Source organism: Camellia sinensis, chromosome 8, assembly GCF_055761805.1.
Source record: "Camellia sinensis isolate YWXY chromosome 8, ASM5576180v1, whole genome shotgun sequence".
NCBI classification, from domain to species: Eukaryota; Viridiplantae; Streptophyta; class Magnoliopsida; order Ericales; family Theaceae; genus Camellia; species Camellia sinensis.
Window position 1 is genome coordinate 52,223,614 of NC_138968.1, and position 15,877 is coordinate 52,239,490.

At 46.9% G+C, this 15,877-nt stretch overlaps 1 protein-coding gene across 1 annotated transcript; it reads left to right on the top strand.

Annotated features, from left to right (window-relative positions):
- The first annotated feature begins 6,783 nt into the window (after positions 1–6,783).
- On the top strand, positions 6,784–8,382 carry LOC145797757 (uncharacterized). Its single transcript, XM_082885169.1, has 2 exons — positions 6,784–7,281; positions 8,350–8,382. The coding sequence occupies exons 1-2, from the start codon at positions 6,784–6,786 to the stop codon at positions 8,380–8,382; spliced, it is 531 nt and encodes a 176-aa protein (XP_082741295.1).
- The last annotated feature ends 7,495 nt before the right edge of the window (positions 8,383–15,877 follow it).

A 15,877-nucleotide genomic window follows, 5' to 3' on the forward strand; every position in this document is an offset into this window, starting at 1 on the left:
TAATTATCATATATTTACATAATATATAACACTAATTTGTATAATATTTTTTAGATATATAATACAAAGTAATTTTACATAATATGTCTCATATATATAACCACTAATTTATAATAAATTTCATATTTTAAATCTATTTCACACCCATTTTTACATTAACATTTTATTGGAAGTTAAAAAATATATATGTATTAACCACAGAGGATGAACAAGAGGCAAAATATAAGAACTAACAATATAATTTATCTATCAAATGAATTTGCACAAGGCACTTGTGATGAAATCCAAATATAAACGTTTTTAGTTTAATAATTAAATTTTTAAAAAAAATTAGGACCGATTATAGTTGATACATGTTGTAATTCAAAAAAATCATTATAACAGTGAGATCACCACCTAATAATATATTGTAATTTATTTTACAATATATATGGCAAGATAATTATTCTTTAAAAATGGGATTCACCCTCCATATATAGGTTTACTATTTGTCAGTGATAATACATATTAATGGTGACAGATATCACCATGATACTAAATTTTTATTCGCAAAAAATGAATAACCAAATTATATTATGACCTCTCCAATGGCCTTGTTTGATTTGTTTTTTAGAAAAAATTTTGGAAAAAATTCTCTACAAACAAATTTTCGAGAGTAATCAAACCAAATAATTTTTTTTAAAAAAAATCTCAAAATTTTGTTTGGTTACCCACTTTCCAAAATCACACACTCTCTCTCATACACATCGAATCAATCGCTTTTTTTAAAACTCTCTCTCCAAAATAATTTTTCAAAATCATTTTTGAAAAAAGACAAATCAAACAAGTTTTCGTACTTTTTATTTCAAAAACTACTCTACAAATGCAGACCAAACACAGCTGATGTGAAAAAAGACAAACCAAACAAGTTTTCCTACAAAAATTTGAAACTACATTAGGCTAAGTCCCACATATCATGTGAGGGCTTCTGTTCTGTATACCACAATTTTGTGCATAGCAGTGCTGCCAACAAATTAGACTCTACAACCCACTTTCAGACTTGCTTCCTCATTTCCCTCTCTCTCGTGGGGAGATCTTAGATTGTTGCCGAAGCGTAAAAATTTAGTTTAATGGTTAATGGTGATATTATTGATGTAGTATCATCAGCAGTTTTAGATACCATGTATACATGAAGAAAGTTAAAAAATGATTTCATGGTGATATCAAAAAACGTGGCACCACCGTTATATTTAAGTTTTTTGTTTTTTCTTTTTTCATTATGAAAGAATAAAACTCCTATCATCATCTTGGATTTTGTTCATTGAAAGATAAAATGATTTTGCTGGATAAGTTATTTAGTAGTTCTGAAACATAATTTGATGATGTCTCAGGAGTGTTGAGATTAATGGGTGGGATCCGCAACTTTTTGTTAGGACATAAGACAACAAGGAAGCTTGGCATTTAGTAATTGATAGACAACGCTAAACCATTTAATATTTTTTTTTTGTTTTGCACCTGTATCGTGGGCCACATGAGTAACTTGTGTTTTAACAGAGCAAACGAACAATAAGTTTATTATTTAAAATTTATTTTTCATATCTTTTTTGGAGAAAATGATTATAAGATATTTAAATTAATTTTTTTATTATATATATTTAGAAGTCTAATTAAAATTTTAGAAATTATTTAGGGGTAAAATGAAATTTTAAATAAAGTTTTCGTGCCATGTTAGTAGTTTTTGTTTGATTATATTGACAACAGGATAAAATTGATTAAAATCAAATAATTTAAATATAAAATTAATATTATTAAAAAAATCAAAATTTAATTTAATTTTAAGTAATAGTGCGAATGACAAATTGAAATTTTTTATTCCATAAAATAAATGAGCATTTTTTATGTGTGTGGTAGTTATCTTGTTCAATTTGTAATCATAGAGTTCTTAGAAAAGAAAATTAAAATTTTAAATTGAATAATTAGTATCTGTATACTTTAAATTCAGTTTCTTAATTTAGTTTTTTCATATAAAATTTTGTTAATTTTTTCTATATGTACATCTTAAGAAAATTGTAAGTGTCTTAAAATTGTTGACTATAACTTTTAACCTAAAAGAAAAGACTAAATTAAACCTGACATGGATAGGCCCACAAGGCACACGGCCCACGGTAAACCACCCCGAACCCAGTGCTTGGGGCCAATGGCACAACCCGGTTGCTTGGGTGACAAGGCCCAGAACAGCTGGAGGCCACCTAGACATGAAGGGCCAACGGCATTTAGGCACACGGCAGGTGGGACACGGGCCACATCAGCAGACAAAGATCTGCAGAGTTATTATCACAACACATCACCATTAATGCAACCCATCACAGCATTTATTACAACAGCACTCCCCGCCGGAACAGAGCCTCCATCACCCTAAACAAGATGAGCTATGGCACAGGCTTTCGGCGGAAAAAGCACGTCACAAGAGACAGGAAAAATGATGACAAAAGGATATAAGCAAGGATAAGAGGAAGAAAAGAAAGTTAAGTTGGTCTCTCTCTCTTGATCTCTCGATATACAGTCTTTTCATACTCTGCTCTTCTAATTCTTGCACCGGAGGGTTCACTGGGGGACTACCCCGTTCCCCCCCTGAACTTGCTTGCAGGTCATCTGGCGGAGCCCCCTTTTTGAGTCGGAGTCTGGAGAACCTGGGCCGGTCCGACCCATCCACCCGGGAATCGATACATCATCAGTTGGCGCCGTCTGTGGGAAAATACTGGTTTATTCGCGCGGTAGTTGTGTTCACTACCGCCGGAGCCCTCCCTTCTCACTATCACCTCTCCTTTTTGCCCATCTAGGTGTATGGTCACGACTAGGTCCATGGCTTCTCACCACAATGCCTCCGGCCACCAAACAGACCCCTCCCACCCGATCAATCCACCACAATACATCATCGAGCTCACCAACAGCATTAACCGCATGGCCGAGCAAAACCAGGCCCTGATCAATGCGTTACTCCAAAGAAACCCCCCCGCTCCACCTCCAAACGTTCCACCCAACCAAGAAACAGCCCCAGACCATCTCGCTCCACAGCCCCCTCCACCTAACCCAGAAGGTTCGCAGCACCTTCCTCCCCAACATGAAAACATACCACCTCCACGCCCGCCGGTTGCAGTACTGACCCCTGAGGGGGAAGCTAGCAGCGTCCAGCCTCCATTGGCCGACCATGGCGACACCACCCCCCTCTGGGACGCTGAAATCCGAGCTATGAAACTCCAACTACAAGGGGTCATGCAGAACATCCAGCACAAGCCCTCGGCCACCGCCAACTCACCTTTTGTTGCCTCCATCCGCGACAAACCATTGCCTGCCAAATTCAAGATGCCTACCATTGACTCCTTCGATGGCACGACGGACCCAGTCGACCATCTGGAAACCTACCGCACCCTCATGGTCCTCCATGCCTTTCCTGATGAGATCATGTGCCGAGCTTTTCCAGTGACACTAAAGGGATCAGCTCGGCTGTGGTTTAGCCAGCTACCGGCGGAGTCCGTCTCCGCCTTTCAACACCTCAGTGACTCCTTCCTGAGCCATTTTATTGGAGCCCAGCGTCAGAGGCGCCCGGCCACCCAGCTCCTTAACATTCGTCAGACTGAGGGGGAGTCGCTCCGCAGCTTTGTCACCCGTTTCAATACCGAAGCCCTTCAAGTAGCAGAAAATGACGACAAGGTCATCCTCACCGCCTTTATGGCCGGCCTGCGGTCGTCTGACTTCCTCTTCTCCCTCTCCAAAAACCCCCCAACCACCATGGCAACCCTACTATCCAAAGCTCAGAAATACATGAATGCTGAAGATTCCCTGGCCGCTCGACAAGAGCCGACCCCTAAAAATCCGACTCCCAGAGAGAAGAGGAAAGACTCCGAGCCCAGAACCGCCCAGTATAATGACCACCCCCCCCCGAACTGACCGATCGATTCCGACCCGACCGCCCGGTCGGTTCGAGCGGTACACCCCTCTCAACTCCCCTATGGATCACGTCCTAAACCAGATCCAGCGGGACTACCCCCTCAAATGGCCCCTACCATCCCGAAACCCTTCCACCCGGAAAGATCAGTCCAAGTACTGCCGTTTCCACCAAGACCATGGCCATACCACCGACGAATGCATTAACCTCAAAGACCAGATCGAGACCTTCATCCGCCAGGGCCGTCTCAGCCGATTCACAGACCTCCGTCCCCCGCAGCGACAAAGAACTGACCATCCCAGGAACAATCGCCGACGCACACCGCCCCGCAATCCAGCCCCACCAAACGAAGGCCACGATCGCCCCCCACCACAGCCTCGACCTCCGGGCAATCCCCCCCCACCAGTCGGCGAAATTAGAGTCATTTCAGGAGGCCTTGCTTGCGGGGGGCCATCCCGCTCCGCCCAGAAGGCAGAACTCAGAAAAATCAGACAAGGCTCAGACAAATCAGTAATGACGGTGGACCGACCTCCCAAACAGTCAAAACAATGGATCGAACCCATCACCTTCACTGATACCGACTGTGCCGGAGTCCGTTACCCACACGATGACCCCCTTGTCATTTCCGCCATCCTCTCCAACTACAAAGTCAGACGAGTCCTCATAGACAACGGCAGCTCTTCGGACATCATCTTCCTCAATTGCTTCCGCCAACTCAAGGTTGGGGAAGAGAGCCTGTCCCCTCTCCAAACCCCTCTGGTCGGCTTCACCGGAGACCGAGTGACCTCCATCGGCTCCATCGATCTGCCTATCACCATCGGTGAGCACCCGCGGCAGACCACTAAGCTGCTCACCTTCCTCGTGGTCGACTGCCCCTCCGCTTACAACATCATCCTTGGCCGCACAGCCCTAAATATCTTCCAAGCCATCACTTCCACATACCATCTGGCCATGAAATTTTCCACCGACCTCGGCGTCGGAACCGTCAAAGGCGAACAAACCACAGCCAGGGAGTGTTATGTCGTCTCACTCAAAGAAGTCAAGCTAAAAGAGGCCATGATCATCGAAGGGCTTGACGTCCGAGACGAGGACGAGCTGGTCAGAGGTGAACCTGTAGAGGAACTTGTTGAAGTCAACATTGATCCCACCAATCCAATCAGAACCGCCAAGATCGGCAGCCAATTACCCGCTCAAGCCAAGGCCGACCTTACTGCCCTCTTAACCGAGCACAGAGATGTATTCGCCTGGACTCATTCTGACATGCCAGGCATCGACCCCTCCTTCATAACCCATCGCCTTAGCATCGAACCCCATTTTCGACCCCACCGCCAGAAGCAGCGCATCTTCCATCCGGAGCGCAACACCCTTATAGCCGCCGAAGTTAACAAACTCCTCGAGGCCCAATTCATCAGAAATGTGGACTATCCTAGGTGGTTGTCCAATGTGGTCCTCGTCCGAAAACACAATGGCAAATGGCGGCTTTGTGTCGACTACTCGGACTTGAACCGAGCATGTCCTAAAGACAGTTACCCCCTCCCTCGCATAGATCTGTTGGTCGACGCCACCGCCGGTCATCAAATGCTCAGCTTCATGGATGCCTTCTCTGGGTACAACCAAATCCTAATGCACACATCCGACCAGGAGGACACATCATTTATTACCGACCGCGGTACTTACCATTACCGGGTAATGCCGTTCGGATTGAAGAATGCTGGGGCCACTTATCAGCGGCTGGTTAACACCATCTTCCATCACCAAATAGGCCGGAATATGGAAGTCTACGTCGACGACATGCTAGTCAAAAGCAAATACTCCTCCGACCACCTCACTGATTTACGAGAAACCTTCACCACCCTGCGTAAGTACCAGATGAAGCTCAACCCAGAGAAGTGCGCGTTCGGCGTAGGATCTGGCAAATTTTTGGGTTTTATGGTCAGCCAACGCGGCATCGAAGCTAACCCTGAGAAGATCAAAGCCTTGGTCGAGATGCAGTCACCTCGGACGGTCAAAGAAGTTCAGAGGCTCACCGGCCGAGTGGCAGCCCTTAACCGCTTCATATCCCGCGCGACAGATAAGTGCTTGCCCTTCTTCAAAGTCCTTCGGCAGACCTTTGAATGGACAACTGAGTCCGAAGAGGCCTTCCAACAGTTAAAGCAATGCATGGCTAACCCCCCCTTCTCTCTCAAGCAATCACGGGTGAGCCTCTCTTCTTCTACCTAGCAGTATCAGAAACCGCAGTCAGTGCGGCTCTCCTCCGAGAAGATGGCTCAGTCCAACGACCGGTCTATTACATTAGCCGAGCTCTCAGGGGCGCGGAGCAGAACTACCCCTTGCTGGAAAAACTATCCCTGGCCTTGGTCATTGCCTCTAGACGACTCCGCCCATACTTCCAAGCCCACTCCATAGTGGTCCTCACCGACCAGCCCCTGAAGAAGGTCATGCAGCAACCGGAACTCTCAGGCAGATTGATGCAGTGGTCAGTAGAACTCAGCCAGTTTGACATCTCTTACCGCCCTCGGACAGCAATCAAAGGGCAAGCTATAGCTGATTTCATCATGGAATTCACTAAACCGACCCCGACCACCACACCCCCGCCCTTACCAACTCTAACAGAGTCAGAAGATCCTCATTCCTGGACCCTCAATGTTGATGGGTCGTCCCGAAGAGAAGGAAGCGGTGCCGGCATCATCCTCACCTCTCCTGAAGGCGGTCACTTCAAATGTGCCCTCCGTTTCCTGTTTGAAGCAAGCAACAATGAAGCCGAATATGAGGCATTAATAGCAGGACTCCGCCTCGCCAAGGACATAGGGGTCAGCCACCTCCGAGTCTTCAGCGACTCCCAACTCGTCGTCGGTCAAATGACGGGGGACTTTGACGCCAAGGACGATACGATGCGAGCCTACAGAGACCTGGCACTCCCTCTTGCTCGCCTCTTCAATACCTTCCACATCAGACATATTCCTCAGGCAGACAACTCCAAAGCAGACGAAATGGCTCAGTTGGCTTCAGCTGACCATCATACTCTCAGCCATGACGTCCGCATAGAATACCTACACCACCCGGCCGTTTCACCGAGTCTACAAGCTATACAACACATTCAAAATGAACCTATCCCATGGGCATCCGACATCCTCCTATTCCTGACCACAGGAGCACTCCCAGAGGACCAGCAGCAGGCTTCCAAAGTCCGATCCCGAGCGTCCAATTACGTCATCATCGACGACATATTGTACAAACACGGTTTCTCCCGGCCATACCTACGCTGCCTCAATCCAGCGCAAGCAACTTACGTAATGCAGGAAATCCATGAGGGGATTTGTGGCAATCACTCAGGAGGCAGGTCCCTTGCCCAGAAGGTACTCCGTACTGGGTATTTTTGGCCAACACTCAGTCAGGATACGACTGATTTCGTGCTCAAATGCGACAAATGCCAACGCTTCGCCAACATCCCTCATGCTCCTCCTACAGAGTTAATCACACTCTGCAGTCCTTACCCGTTTGCCAAATGGGGGATTGACCTGGTCGGTCCCCTTCCCACCGGTCGAGGTCAGACCAAATTCGCAATCGTTGCCATCGATTACTTCACCAAGTGGGTCGAAGCTGAACCCCTTGCCACAATCACCGAGCGGAACACAACCAGGTTTATCTGGCAATCGATCATTTGCCGATTTGGCATCCCTCAAGCCTTCATCTCTGACAATGGCAAACAATTCGATAACGCGAAGTACAGAAAATTTTGTGCAGATCTCCAGATCCAACCGTGCTTCTCCTCCCCCGGTCACCCCCAGGCAAACGGCCAAGTTGAAGTCACCAACCGTTCCCTTCTCAAAATCATCAAAACCAAGCTCGAAGCTGCTAAAGGCCTTTGGGCCGAGGAACTGCCCAATGTACTCTGGGCTTACCGAACCACTGCTCGCACCCCCACCGGCGAAACCCCTTTTCGCTTAACATATGGCGCTGAGGCGGTTATCCCGGTAGAGGTCGGCCTCCCCACTCCTAGGGTTTTACACCCGGATCTGGCCTCAGCCGAAGAGCTCCATCGAACACACCTCGATCTAATCGAAGAGCTCAGAGAAACCGCTGCTGTCAGATTGGCTTCTTACCAGCAGAAAATGAGAACACACTACAACCGCCGAGTCCGACCTCGAGAATTCTCCGTCGGGGATCTTGTCTTACGAGAAGTGACTCTCGCCACAAAGAATCCAGCCGAGGGCAAACTGGCAGCCAAATGGGAGGGCCCCTACATCGTCAAAGCCCGACCACGACCAGGCACTTACCGACTCCAAGACATGGAAGGCCGAGACCTGCCCCATCCCTGGAATGCAGAACATCTGAAGCGTTACTATCAATAAGTTCATATTTTTGTATTACCAATATTGTTGTATTCCCCTTTTCTTTATATATAAAGCAAATTCCGATTGCAGATCTACACTGTCATAATTCAAATGTTTGTATGACGATCCCATAACATTGCCACCGACAGCAACTCAAAACTTCACAACCTCGGCCAGCCTCAGCACTTCAAAGCCTCGGCTAGACCGAGCAGTCAAAACCTCGCCCAGACCGAGCAGTCAAAACCTCGCCCAGACCGAGCACTCAAAGCCTCGGCCAGACCGAGCACTCGAAGCCTCGGCCAGACCGAGCACTCAAAGCCTCGGCCAGACCGAGCACTCGAAGCCTCGGCCAGACCGAGCACTCGGAGCCTCGGCTAGACCGAGCGCTCAAAGCCTCTGCCAGACCGAGCGCTCAAAGCCTCGGCCAGACCGAGCACTCAAAGCCTCGGCCAGACCGAGCACTCAAAGCCTCGGCCAGTCCGAGCACTTCAAAGCCTCGGCCAGTCCGACCACTTCAAAGCCTCGGCCAGACCGAGCACGTCAAAGCCTCGGCCAGACCGAGCACGTCAAAGCCTCGGCCAGACCGAGCACTTCAAAGCCCCAGCTAGACTGAACACTCGACCGAGCACTCCAAAACCAAACAAGGCTACATTTTTTCACACTTGGTCACATTTTTAAACTTCCCCACAACACTTACTTACTCTTACCTTCATGTTTACACTCTCACTCGTCCGTTTTGAAACCTCCTCATAACACTTACATTTTTCACATTCACTTTCAAATTTACACTTAACTGTCTAGCTACTACTTGTAACTTACCCTTTACCCTCATTTGTGGACTTTTACTGCACAAAATTTCTTACTCATTTTTACTGCACAAGGTTTTTATTCACCTTTGCTGCACAAACAGTCAGCTGCCAACAGACACAAAATAACATTCGTACACAAATTCATCTTAACCAAACTCTTCACGTATTTATTCATTCACTCATAGAATTACAATGTAAAAAAAAAAAAAAAAAAAAAAAAAAAAAAAAAAAAAAAAACAATGCACAAAAATTACAATGTATACACTTAACCAAACCCCACAGAACACGCCCAGCTCTTCTTCTCCTTGGCTACTCTTCCTCGCTGGATGCTAGATCCTCTTCTTCAACGCCTTCGTCCAGGGGGGTCTGGGCCACATCATCTTCGCCTATTGTCACACTACTCAGGTCCAAGTCTGGAAACAGCTCCTCAGCTCTACGCTTGAACATTTTCCAACCACTGTCCCAGTACTCGGCCATTTCATGCTTATAGAAGTCGGACTGCTGGAAGCTTTCAATCACCTCTGATTCTGTCCTACCTCCAGCAGTCTTCCTTGACGGGCCCAACCCCCCAGGCTCTTGACCAGCCAGACTCCTGGCGACAGCAGCATCCACCTCCATTTGAAATTCGGAGGACCCTTTATACTGCTCCACTGCTGCGACGCATAGATCAGGGTAGGCCGCCTTTTCAGACGCCGCCTTCGCCCTCTCCTCGTCCAGCTCCCTTTGCAGAGCCACCCTTCCAGCAGCTGCCGTCGCCCTCTCCTCTTCCATCCCCTTCCTCAGACCCTCTAGCTCCGCCGCCATCTTCACCTTCTCCATCTCCCATTCCCTCAGAAGCCTCCCCTTGTCCTCCTCTGCTCTGGTGCGCTCCTCCCCCAGCTCCTTCAGCAGGTCTCCAATTCTGGAGTCCGCTTCATCCTTCTGCCTGACCAGCTCTTCATTGCTGGTCATAGCCTCCTCATGCCTCTCGACCGCCACCGCGCAGGCCTTCTCGGACTCTTCCAATTTTTTGTGCTCACCAGCCAGTTGGAACTCCAGCGACACAACCTTACGGCGTGTGTCCTCCAGTTCCAACTTGACTGCTGGCAGGTCGGCATAGGCAGTCTCCCAGTCGGCACTATCCTCCCTCAACTTGGCCAGCTGGACCCTGACCTCCTCAGCCTTGAACTTGGCGGCCCCAGCTTTCCTGAGAAGAGCCCCCGCTAAGGTAGTCACCTCCATTTGGGCGGAGCATAACCCCCTCAGCAGGTCGGCCTCACTATACCCAGATGCCGCGCGCAGAGCTCCTTCGTCCACAATCCTCACCAGGCGGTCGGCTCCCGCCCTGGCTGGGCCTTCTTCTCCCTCCATCCTCCCAGCTACCGCGCGCGCATGATAAATAGCCGTGGCCACACGAACCCCCCCTTCCTGGGGGTCGGGCCTCCTCTGAACCTGTTCCCTCCCGCTCGGCGCCGCCTCCCCCACCCCAGCCTCCGCTTGTACTGGTGGACCCACCTCCACAACCTCCACCGTTGGGATGATCTCCACTTCCTCTGGGGCGTCCTTTGCCGCAGACTCCTCTGCATCCGTTGGGGCCACCTTCGCCCTCTTGGCCCCAGACTCCTCTGCAGCCTCCTCTGGGGCCCCCCTCTTCTTCTTCTCCTTCTTTTTCTTCATGACCGTCACAACCCCTCTGGCCTTTTCCTTTACAGGGTCTACAGGCGGCGGAAGCGGCTCAAAGCTACCCAAGTCTTTTTCCCCCAAAGGCCTAGGGCGCGGTCGGATCCTCTCCCGCGAGAGCGGTTCAGCCGGTCGGCCCCTCTGCGCCTCTATCAACTTCGCGGCCTTGGCCATAATGGCTCGATCCTCCATCTCCTGTGCTCTTCTCCTCTCTTCCAACTCCCCCCGGTCGAGGTCTCCACCTTTCGGCTGCGGTCCCAGCCCCGCCTCAAACAGTGCTGACGGCTGGACAAGATCGTCCCATCTGGCTTTCTCTCTCTCTCTCCACTCCCTCACTTTCTTCACCCTCTCTTCCGCCACCACCCCCAGCCTAGACTCCATCGACCGATTTGGCACCTTCCACATGGTGCGCACCCCCATCCCCCCATTAACTGACACGAAAAACCACCGTGGCCGCCACCCCTTGATCGACGTAGGCAGCCCCGCCACCAACCCCCTGCCCATCACCGCCTGTAGGGTGACCCACGTTTCTTGCTGCCCCGACGCTTTGTAACATGAGAAGAACTCGTCGATCGTCATGGCCTCTCCTCCATTCGCCTTAGGCCACGCACTCGCACAAGCCATCAGAATCTTCCACGCATTGGGCATCAACTGCCCCGGCGCTACCTCCAGGCGATTTAGCACATCAACCACCACTTGAGGCAATGGCAGCCTCAGCCCCCCTTTCAGCGCCTCCTCGTACAGGGAAAACTCCCCTGGCTTCACCATAGACGGCCTTTCCTCTAGCGTCGGCAACCGTAAATCTACCTCCGCCGGAATCTGGTATCGCTCCCTAATCGCCTCCAAATCCGCCACCGTGAGCGTGGATCTGTCCGCCTTAGTGTGCCACTGCCCCGACTCCACCTGGTTTAATGGCTTTGGGGCCAATATCAAGTCCGATGCCTCTGCCCTGTACTGCGCTGCTAACTCCTCCCCATCATCGTCCCCCAACGGGTCTACCCTCACGTTAACTACTCCTTCTTGTGCCATTTCTAGGGCTTGCTCACAAAACACTTCTGACGCAACCACAAGATAGTTGAGAGAATGCTACACAGATATGTCGCACGCCGTGAAAGAGTTGGATATTTTGAGTTCTTGTCCCACGGTAGGTAAAACGCATTATACCTAAAACCTACGGTTTTGCCCGTATTCCACGGATCCACATTAATTTTCACCCGTTTCAAAACCTTTCAAATCAACCGCCAAAACCGCCTTTTCAAAACCCCCCGTGACCTATCGCTTCATTTCCTGCCCCAACGCTTCATCTTCCCCCACGACACTGCCACGTGTATGGCCACGATGCACTGTCCCCTACCCTTACCCTGTCTTTTCCATTTTCACATCAGCACATTTTAGAACCCCACGCCCCCCTGGTCGGCACACCTCACGGTCGACCCCTGCCGCTCGGCCACCCTCGTGGTCGGCCCACCTCACGGCCGACCCCTCCCGCTCGGCTACCCTCATGATCGGCACGTCTCACGGCCGACCTCTCCCGCTCGGTCACCCCCGTGGTCGCCCCGCCTCACGGTCGACCCCTCCCGCTCGGCCACCCTCGTGGTCGGCCCGCCTCACGGTCGACACCTCCCGCTCGGCTCTCCTCGCAGTCGGCACACCTTCCAGTCGGCCTCTCCACCCGTTTCACACTTCTCTCCCTTCTCACTATTCCCTTCGTTGGTCTAAAGCTGCACTCGGAAATGGGGGACTACTGACATGGATAGGCCCACAAGGCACACGGCCCACGGTAAACCACCCCGAACCCAGTGCTTGGGGCCAATGGCACAACCCGGTTGCTTGGGTGACAAGGCCCAGAACAGCTGGAGGCCACCTAGACATGAAGGGCCAACGGCATTTAGGCACACGGCAGGTGGGACACGGGCCACATCAGCAGACAAAGATCTGCAGAGTTATTATCACAACACATCACCATTAATGCAACCCATCACAGCATTTATTACAACAGCACTCCCCGCCGGAACAGAGCCTCCATCGCCCTAAACAAGATGAGCTATGGCACAGGCTTTCGGCGGAAAAAGCACGTCACAAGAGACAGGAAAAATGATGACAAAAGGATATAAGCAAGGATAAGAGGAAGAAAAGAAAGTTAAGTTGGTCTCTCTCTCTTGATCTCTCGATATACAGTCTTTTCATACTCTGCTCTTCTAATTCTTGCACCGGAGGGTTCACTGGGGGACTACCCCGTTCCCCCCCTAAACTTGCTTGCAGGTCATCTGGCGGAGCCCCCTTTTTGAGTCGGAGTCTGGAGAACCTGGGCCGGTCCGACCCATCCACCCGGGAATCGATACATCATCAAAACCTAAATTTAAAATATAAAGATCAAATTATTCAGTTTAATAAGTGTATGAGAGGGTTCAAGAATGTTGTTGGAAAATTCGAAAATCTTTGAAGAAAATTTGAATTCTCTAAAAATGATGAGAAACTTAGATTCTTCAATAGTCACAACTAAGAACACAAAAGCAAAGACATGATGGAGATAAGAGATTGGGTGAAGAAGAAGGCAAAGTAGTTAGAGAGAGAATAACGGCAAGGCCCTCCCATGGATCTCCCACTTTCACTCTCAAGGTTGATAATGGAGAAGGGAAATTAGTTCTTTCCCAAGAGTTATCTCTTCCAAAATCCATCCCTTATAAAGCTATGGGTGGGTGCTATTTATAGACACCTCATGATGTAGGATGGAGCCCAGGTGCAAGGCAAATGGGGAATATTCTCTCTAATCACCTTGTCCGAGGAGATGACCTCTCCGAGGATGAGAAAAAACCCTCGAAAAGAAGATCAACTTCTTAGCGAACCCTTCTTCTTAGCCACGCCTAACGAATGATCTCCAATCATCCGAAAAGGTCAGGGGTAGTCCCAGAGGACGCCCTACTGCAAAAGGGTCAGTGATAGTTCAAGAGAACGCCCTGCCGCAAATATTGCCGAGTCTCAAGGACCCCCTAGATCGTGCCACCTCGACCCGGATATAGGCTAGTTTAACCGAAGAGTGAATTTATCTCCACTCATCGTCTTCGGGATCGGGTCCTTTGTTCGGACTCCATCACGCCCATGGTTCTGGTGCGTAGATCCCGAAAAACTCCGAGCCCGCAAGTATTCTGAGACTCATTAACAGAGCGACTTCTAGATTGCATTTGAATCTGTTCAAAGCCAAACACTTCGGATCTCTAGGTTCGTGGATCCGAACCCTTTCGAGTCCGAGCTCAAATAGGTCTCTAGGTTCGTGGTTCCGAACCCTTTCAAGACTAAGCCAATACCTCGGAGAATAGATCTCCTCCGAGGGTTTCATCTCTTTTGAAAGTAATGATTAACCTCCTCGAACACCCGTATGGTCTAGGATTCCTCGAATGGGCTTATTGGACTCTCTTTATTGATATCTGCTTGATGGGTCTTCCTCGGCCCAATTTGTTGGCTTTCTCGTGGACTCGTTCTATATAATTCACTTAGGCCCACTTGGCAATAATTTTTCTATGCTCACCAATTTTTGTGCTTTTTGATTGGACTTCGATTTGATCCAATTAATTTAGTGGGCTTAAGCTAACCCCTCTTACATTTTGCCCCTTGCATGTATGAGAAATTTTGAATTTCTCATACATACATATTGTTACTTCTTCGACCACGCTTTGCTTCATTCCCTCAGAAAATATTTTTTCATCATGTGTCTTTTGGATAAGATTGATGACTCACCACAACTTATAGATAAGATTGATAATTAATAAAGATAATAAAAAAAATCTTTTTTTGTCTTTATGCTAGCTCATACACACTTTCATGCGTTTGATTTATTCTCGCAAAGAAAAATCAAAATTTGAATATTTTAATAATCCATCCACCAAGAATGATCAAGAATTAAATTCCTCTCCTAGAAAATAGTCAGACCTCTTTTTATTTTTTATTTTTGATCTTGTCTTGTACCCTTGTTTGGGCCCACACAGCTACAAACCCATCAAAGAAATAATTACTTTCTGGCAAACAAACAAACCTTAACATCATACTTTATATATATACTAGCGTATGTCCGTATCTAAAGGCACCGTGTAAATAATATTGATATACATATTTTACAAAAATTAATTAACATAAATTATTAATATTGGTATCATATCATTTACTAAAAAATCAATTCAAAATAATAATAATTTTATTACTATAGAAATCAATTATAATAAATCATTTCACGACGACAATAATTTCATTACAATATAAAACTCCACACATAAAACTTCCACCACCATCTACAGTAACACCACCGCCGACCATGACTTCATCAGGCATCGTACGACGGCGGTTCGTTTAAATTAAAATATAATCTATCAAATTCATTGCTAAAAGTTTAAGTTAAAATATTAATTTATATTTGAAATTTTTATTGAACTTGTTATAGAATTTCACCATCTAAAAAAAGTATAGAATTTAAAATAATTACTAATACAGTATTGAACAAAGGTGTGTTAACACATATTTAAAATTTTAAAATGTGGTTGAATTGAGTCATATAAAAACTTTAGTGTATTTATCAAAAAAAAATTTGAGTTGTATGTATTTAAATATTTTTTTGATTAAAATAATATTAAAAGACAAAATAAGTTAAAATAATATCAAATTTATAATTATTTTAATCTACTAAACCAACCAAAAATAAGTTACATCATATCTAATTATAAAAAAATTTAACAATCTTGCTAAACATAATTATTTTAATCTACTAAACTAACCAAAAATTAAAATAACTTATTAAATTAAGCAACCTCCCATACACCTCCTATAATTCTGCGTGGCTTTATTATTTTTTTTAGAGACCACACTCCTGTTGCTAATTACATAAATCTTTCCAATTATTTATTGTGTCTCAGATTGATCTCTTTTTTTGGCTTACTCTCTCTTTTTAATTAGAGACTATACATATTTTTAATATAAATAAAAAAAAATATTTAAAAAAAACTCTACAATTATTTATTTAAGTTAAAAAAAAACACTCTTTTTTTTTTATTATTTAAACACTCTTTAATAAATAATACTTAATGGATCCACTTAAAAAGTATAGGATCCTTCTTGGTGAGTGTTTTTGTTACATGTGTGATTCAAACTACGTATAAAACCTT